This window comes from Drosophila sechellia, chromosome 2L, assembly GCF_004382195.2.
Source record: "Drosophila sechellia strain sech25 chromosome 2L, ASM438219v1, whole genome shotgun sequence".
NCBI lineage: Eukaryota > Metazoa > Arthropoda > Insecta > Diptera > Drosophilidae > Drosophila > Drosophila sechellia.
Window position 1 is genome coordinate 20,921,978 of NC_045949.1, and position 8,071 is coordinate 20,930,048.

At 33.6% G+C, this 8,071-nt stretch overlaps 1 protein-coding gene across 2 annotated transcripts in view; it reads left to right on the plus strand.

Annotated features, from left to right (window-relative positions):
- Positions 1–8,071, plus strand: part of LOC6618276 (cytosolic 10-formyltetrahydrofolate dehydrogenase) — a 34,478-nt gene that overhangs the window by 8,478 nt on the left and 17,929 nt on the right. The window contains exons 2-4 of one of the 2 annotated variants that reach the window (XM_002042510.2): positions 493–610; positions 1,073–1,651; positions 1,707–2,775. In XM_002042510.2, coding sequence (XP_002042546.1) covers positions 548–610; positions 1,073–1,651; positions 1,707–1,772 — 708 coding nt within the window. In that variant the 5' untranslated portion in view covers positions 493–547 and the 3' untranslated portion in view covers positions 1,773–2,775. Of the gene's footprint in view, positions 1–492; positions 611–1,072; positions 1,652–1,706; positions 2,776–8,071 lie in introns of those variants that run through there. The other variant, XM_032713915.1, reaches the window with a different exon arrangement.

The window sequence follows — 8,071 nt, forward strand, 5'->3', positions numbered from 1 at the left end:
TACTTCTATTAGCTCAGTATCGCGTATCTTATAGTAGCAGCATTTGACTATAGCGTTCTTTTTTTAAGCTTATATGAGATAAGAAATTATATAAGAAATATTTGTTTTTTAATGGAAAATGATTATAACTATTAATAGATTTTTATTTTCATACTACCAATATATCGATTTGTACGCATATATATATTATAGTTTGATATGTTGTTACTCTATTTATTAAATACAAAATACTATTACGTTTGAAACTAGGACACACAACACAATTGCCACCTAGACGGGCAGTCTATGTATGTCAGAACCGGCGGTCTGCGGTGCTTATGATTTCGTGGTTGGCATAGTCAGAGCATTGGTTAGAGTTTTGAATTACTCGTAATTTGGAACCAGAAGTGTGTGGGGCCAAACATTTTATTGATTAGTTGTTGTGATTAGTTTATTGTCGCCGTTTTCCTGCCAATCTATTTAAAATTTTGCCAAACCCCTTTTTGCCCACAGTCCAAATAAAGCAGCTAGCGAGTAACGAAGCAATACTTTTACTCATTGAAGTATAATGGCATCCGGCGGCTTAACATGTGTAAAATACTTGACATTCTTTTGCAATCTTCTTTTTGCGGTAAGTCAGCATCACTTTCAACTATTTAATATAGTTGATTGCAATTTTAGCTTAAGTGGGGCTCTAATTTATGTTTTAAAATATTAAATTGGACACGTTGACCCCTGTGTAATTATCTTATTTTATATCTCTTGTAGAGTGAAGATTGAAATTTGTTTCAAAGCTTTAATTTAGATCAAATTACTTATTCCTTGTCCTGTATACATGTCTGAAAATATAAAACAATTAATGCGGGACTGTGAATTGTCAATTATTCTTTTTATTAAGAGGCCCTCTTAAAAAAGATTTCGAATAAAAAAATTGAATTTTGGACAGAATACTTTTACGATATTTTTATTTAATATTATAATGTTTTTTTCTCATTTAAAAAATTATTTAATTTAAATATTTTAACATTTATAAATATTGTAATATACAATATATGTGTCTTATCTAACATTATATGTCACTTATCTAACAAAGCTCACTGGGCTTCTTATTTTTCTGGTGGGAGGCATGGTCCAACTAAACTATTCACATTATTCGAGCTTCGTTAGCGATCACGTCTGGACCGCTCCTATCATACTAATTATTGTCGGTGCCGCTGTAGCAGTCATATGCTTCTTGGGATGTTGTGGAGCCTTAAAAGAAAGCAGCTGTATGATATTCAGCTTTGCCCTCCTTGCGGTCGTGATATTTTTGTTTGAGATCGGACTGGGCCTTGCTGGCTATGTGAAGCATACCGGTCTTCATCAGATTATGGAGTGTCAGTTTAACTCGACCATGCAGCACTACAAGGAACGGGTCGACTATCGCGATGCTTGGACTTTGCTGCAAACCGAACTAGATTGTTGCGGCATCAATGGGCCCAACGACTGGGAAACCATTTTTCGTAATAGTACCCTACCTGCAGCCTGCTGTTCTCTTATTAATTTAAGCGAGGCCAAGGAATGTACAAATGTTCACGCAACTCAGCATGGCTGCTTGCAGAATCTCTTAGAGATTTTGGATTCGAAGACTTTAATTTTGGCCTCCGTTGTTTTGGGAGTGGCGGGTATACAGGTGCGAAGATAAACTAATATGTACTTAATTATATTAACAAAAAATGTTTCAATAGATGCTCACTATACTGTTCGCTTGCTGCCTCTATCGTTCGTTTCGCAGGAGCTACGATCATGTTTAGAATGCGAAGTGAGGAAGGAGGATTTTAAAAGGAAACAAAAGTTTTTGTCATATCATGCTTCACAAGAACTATTACAAAAAGTATATCACAAAATATTCGGTTTTACTTGCCCATTGAACCCTGATTATCTTATTTATAACTAGGCGTTTTATATTAATTCTTCAAATTAGTTCTTCAAAAAATATGGTCGAAACCGATCCTATTACAGTTTTTTTCTTTGTAATCTAAATACCTCAGAATCCTCTGATGGTTAAATAGAAACCACTTCGGTTTAATCAAGAAACTGTACTTATGAATTAATAATTTATAAATGTTTGCACAGCATACGAATTTAAGTCCGCTTTACTAAGGCTGTCACTTTGATTCGATTTCCATATTAGAAATCACTCACGTACTTTAATATTTCATATTATAATAAAGAGACCTCGTAGCGTTTATCTATGTAGTACCTTCATTCACATAAAGAATGTTTGAATGTATGTAGAGTGACGATGTGCATCTCTCCACAGTAAAAAGAAAAAATACAAACTTCCCTTTTTACGTTTGTCCTTTAAGTTTTCTTTAGAACTCGAAACTGAAATTTAGCGTTACTCGAAATATAGTCATAAATGAGACTTGAGGATACAGAAAATTAAATTTGACGGACGGAACCAAAACATTATGGAAGAAAACTAATGATCTGTAAAAATATTTGTATTTTGTGGTCTTTTTTCGAAAATTTTGTTATTTTTAAGCTCGGTTATGGAATTTGGTGTGAGAACATCCCCAAAAGAATGTCAACTGCATTTCAATTAATTTTTGTCACAGATTTTTACGACATGGGGACAATCTAGATACTGCCAGTACTGCCGAATTATTAAAGTGAGGAATGAAATGATTGAACGATTGTGGGCAAACTGCTAAAAGTCGGAGAACTGTGTATCATGATGAAAAATAGATATTCTGTGAACATATAGATATGTATGTAACTAATAAAATACATTCTTTAAATATATGTTTTTCATGTATTGCATTTTCTTCAGATAAGTAGCAATTTTTTCAACAAAAAACATTTTATCACAATACAGTCAAATAAAGACTAACGAAAAAAAAAAAAAATCTAAAAAAATATGCCTAAATATATCGAATTTACAATTTTGATATCGACTTATATGAAGATTAACTTTGAGGCTTTACAATAAAACAACCACTATACAACTATTTACATTTGTGTTATACAAAATAGTACATAATTCTCTACAAGTCTACATCCGAATATTATGATGGTAATTTTTTAATATGTTTTTTATTATTTTAAAACTGGCATTCAAAAAAAAAAAACCTTGTCACTTTAATAAAAATATAATTTCAATTTAAATAAGAAAATTTGTCATAAATATGTAACCGCATTACGAGGTGGGATGGTGTTTGGAATACTATTAGAGACGTTGAAAAGTTTGTAACAAATTAAAGGAATTGTTTCCGACCTCAAAAATATATACAGCTGTGTTCAAAAAAATAGCAGTGCGATGGAAACTAAGAAACATAAATGAATTTCTCCATGTCCCTTTTTGGAATCCACTTTTTATTCCACTTATTTTTGTAAAATGGAATGTATAGATATAGGAAAAAAGAAAATCCCGTCAGTTTTTCATGTTATCCTTTTTTTATTTACATTCTTGAGCAAATTCACCACTTTTAGGCTGTTCATAATAATAGCAGTCTCTTGTTTTGTCCATCGTAAAGTCTCGAAATGATAAATATTTTCTAAAAAGTGAGTTTGGTTAAGTTAATTCGTATATTTTAAAGGGCAATAATTTAAAAAAAAACTAAAAAAATTTTATTTTAGTGGGTAGAGGACACCACTGCTCCCAGGAGAAAAGAATGCTAATTTTTAAGCTTAGAAAGGAAGGAAAAACATATAAGGACATTCAAAAATCCCTTGAATGTTCTGCCAAAATGGTATCCAATGCCATTAAATATGAATGGAAGCCCGAAAACCGTGGTACCATACGTAAAACCACAGGTATAGACGATTGTCGCATAGTTCCCTACAGCAAAGTCTATCCTTTTGCATTCTTTGGGACCATAAAGTCTGAGCTGAACTTGGGAATAAGCGACGTTACTATTCAGGGATGACTGCTGAATCAAAATTTAAGAGCGAGGAGTCCATGAAAGGATCCCCTACTTAGCCCTAGGCATATTAAGGCAAGGTTAAGCCTACCTAATCTGGCCAGTCTCCAAATGGCGTAATATCCTTTGGATTGATGGGTCAAAAATAGTGCTATTTGGTGGAACTGGTTCACTGCAGTATATCTGATGACCTCCAAACTCGGAGTACCACCCAAAACACCCACTGATGACTTTCAATCATGGTGGACCTAAAATCCTGGTATGGGCTTGTTTTTTTTACAATGGTATGAGTCCATACCATATGATTTATGGTATTAGAGACCAAAACGCCTATGCAAATATTCTTAGTGATGTCTTACTGTCATATTCTGAATATAATATGCCCTTAAAATAGACATTACAACAGGATAATGATAAGAAACGCAGAAGCAAATCGGCTAAGAATAGGTTCACCCAAAATAGAATAGATGTAATGCCGTGGCCAGCATCATCTTCCGATTTAAACCCGATTAAAAACCTGTGGGGGGACATTAAACAATATGTGTCGAAGAAATCCCCGACGTCTAAGGCTCAGATTTGGCAAGTTGTGCAGGATGCATAGTCAAAAATACCCCCCAAACGTTGCCAGGACCTGGTGGACTCCATGTCGCGTGGGTGTAAGGCTGTGCTGGCTAACAAAGGCTATCCAACCAAGTATTAGGCCCTTATTAACACATTAAAAAGAAAAACTTAGTTCGTTCTAAGTCAATTTGATTTTTTTTTACTATTTTTTCATAGCACTGCTATTTTAGTGAACACCAGAATTTCTGCCTATTATGTTGTTTTAATCTATATTTTCGAAACTATTAAAGAAATAAAAGTGAAACATTTGCTAAATTGTTTGAAATTAAATACTTAACGATATTATAAATAAAATTTTGCCATTAAAATTGTAAATTATAGGAATTTTTTAACTTAAACTCGCAGGTCCCAAGCACTGCTATTTTTTTGAACACAGCTGTATATTCTTGATCAGGATCAATAGCCGAGTCGATCTGTCCAAAGACACTAGAATATTCTAGTGTCTTTGATCTGGCCCTGTCCGTCTGTCCGTCCGTATGAACGTCGAGATCTCAGGAACTATAAAAGCTAGATGGCTGAGATTAAGCACACAAATTCATGAGACATAGAAGCAGAGCAAGCTTGAAGACCCATGTTGCCACGCTCACAAACCGCCCAAAACTGCCATGCCTACACATGTCCACAATTTTTTTTTCATATTTTGATTAGTTTTGTAAATTTTTATCGATTTTCCAAAAACCACGCCCATTATAACGCCCACAAACCGCCCAAAACTATCATGCCCACACTTATAAACATATTTTATCTTTTTTCTCATTTTGTTCCCTATTTGGCATTTCCATTAGCTGAGTAACGGGTATATAGAACTCCATTACAGCATTCTCTCTTGTTTTAAATATATTTTTCAATTTTATAATTTTTGTACCGATTTCCATAGGTATTTTAAATGTTAAAATTACTCATTCGCACTTTTACTAGCTAATAATAGTAATCTAATTATTTTATAGGTAAGGTTTCTTTTTTTTGTGATTTAGGTTACTGCGACATCCGTAAATGTCGTGGAATTAATTGGCCACCCTCGTGTACGTGGAAATTGCGAATTATTTAAGGTCGCAAAAATTTATAGGCTTATTTTAATTTGGTGTATAAAATCTATGATGCTTTGGTAAGCGTTTATGTTTTCGTTTTTAGAGAGATCGTAGATGAAAAGACACTAGAATAACAGAGGACAATTTTGGGCGTCACCAAAAAATTAACTGCATAGTGCAAAACCAATGTATGGTCTTTACGCATCTTGTTATTCTAGTGTCTTTGGTAGATGTCTTCGTATTTTTCCAGGGCTGGAAAGTTTTGTCTGTCAGTACTTGTACTTGGAACAGCTGAATTAGATGTGGGATACGATATCAAAAACGTTACATTGTTCACTTATGTTATTGTAACGTGCATTTTATTCAAAGTATAACTGTCGCTGAGAAGTCTGTTAATGTAGTTTTAAGTTTACAATTGTGATTTTTAAGGGAAGGGGGGTTTCAATTTGTCTGGGAAAAATGTGCAGTAGCACCGCTGTTTGTTTGCAGCAAATTCTGCGTATTCCTTCTCCGAGTCCTTTTAAATAATTCTGTGTATTTCAGCAGTGGCATTTTTAATGCTCTCTAACTTACTAAGGTGAAAATTCCATTCCATGGTCATGTCCACGAGATCATTTATCGGAGTGACTAGGTATGTGATGGATATCAATGTGTGTCAAGAGGGGATTGTTCACTATTTTCTTTTTAATGTTACAAGTTTCCCGAAGTCCGAGTCTATTAAGTAATAAGATTTATAAAATAAATAAAAATACTAAAACTGTTTATTGCTAAAGTTATTGAGGCACGAAGTGAGGACACAATCACAATCAAGCTATATTTAAATAATAATAACGCTAAGGCAATGTTTCTGCATATAGAAACTGTTCGCAGTTATAATCGGTTGTGTAATTCTGCTGTATATACCTTATGATACTCCTCTGTTTAGTTGTAGTTTGCAGTTTCCCTTAATAAAACTTATTTTCGGAGAAAGTTTGTTAACCAATATATATGGTGACGGTTAAATTGGAGCTGTTGTAACTTAGACTCAAGAATTTCTACGTCTACGCAGTCGAAATCCTTTTGAAGATCGAGGCACGATGCAAGTACATGAAATCCTTTCATTTTAAGTGAATGGACTTTATTTATTAACTCATTAATGCAGAGAGTGGCATATCTTAATTTCCTGGAAGAGTAGCATCTATCTGGTAGTAGAAGATTACATGAACTGTTGTGGTCCAATCCAATTTATATTAGCCCTTCTGTTATCTTAAACAGAACGCATATGAGACACATAGGTCTGAAGTTTGAAACCACTGAGGGGTCTGTGTTTTTTTTTTTTGTATCGGGAATACTTTGATCTCTCCCTAAGTTTCTGGGATTTGACCTGATAACCATATTGTATTAAGCAGATTAATAGATTTGTCGAGGAAACTGTTTGTATCATTCGATACAACATATTGTGGATGCTTTTTGCTGAGGCTTTCTGGTTGCTATATAGGTTAGAAATATAAATTTATATTATTATATAATATTATTATAAATTTTATATTATATTATTATTATATTATATTAATAAAATTATTATATTATTATAAATATTATATTATAACATGTTATACATATATGCTATATAAATGGGTTTTGCGTATGTAGTAACGATACAGTTGGGTCCCTGATTGGGTCGGGAGATATAGCTTTCGTGGATAGGTTGTTTTTCAACATTTCCAGGAATTGTTCATCTTATTTTGGAGCCCATGTGTTTAATTCGTTTAATCTGTTCGTATTTTTTAAAATTTGTGATGCTATTCCAGATGGATGGGCTTTTTGATCTTTTTTTGTTTCTTATGAAATTTTGAAGTCTTTTCAGCTGCTAATGACTTTCGGGCATCTTCATACCTTTGGTACAATAAAATTTCTGCCTCGCTGCGTTTCGAAGTCGGAGTAAATTTTCTGCTTCTAAACACCACAATTTTTTTTTGGTTCTTATTTGTTTGGTTCTGTGATTTTAATTTTGTCTGCCCTGGTTATGTAGTCCAAAGATTGTTAAATGATGTCTAAGCTTGAAAAATGTACACTTTCGAAGGCAGATGTCACTCTATTGTGGAGTGTTTTGTATTGTGACATTAGTATTTATCTTATTAATTGTAACTTCAATCGGGAAGTGATTGCTGTTAGGTTGATTCTGTTTCAGAAAGTCTGATCTAGAACCGAATGTTGGTCTGGACTGAGAGAAAAGGTTAAGGTTAAGGTAAAGGTTATATTAAGATATATAATGATGATATTGATTTTGAATTGAAGTCCCCTCCAATTATGCTAGGGCTGGGTAAGTTAGCCGCATAATTAATAAGGTCTCTGAGACCATGCTTGAAGTGTTCTATTGTAGTGGTTGGTGGAATATATAGGCTAAATATATTGCAATTATTCTTAGGGTTCCGAGTTTGGATTCCTATGTTTTCTATCCTATCAACAGACAGACTATCAACAGGATTCAAAATGGATGCTGTTTTTGATATATAAGCCAACGCCACCGTAGCCATCCACTCTTGGTTTTCCAAAAAA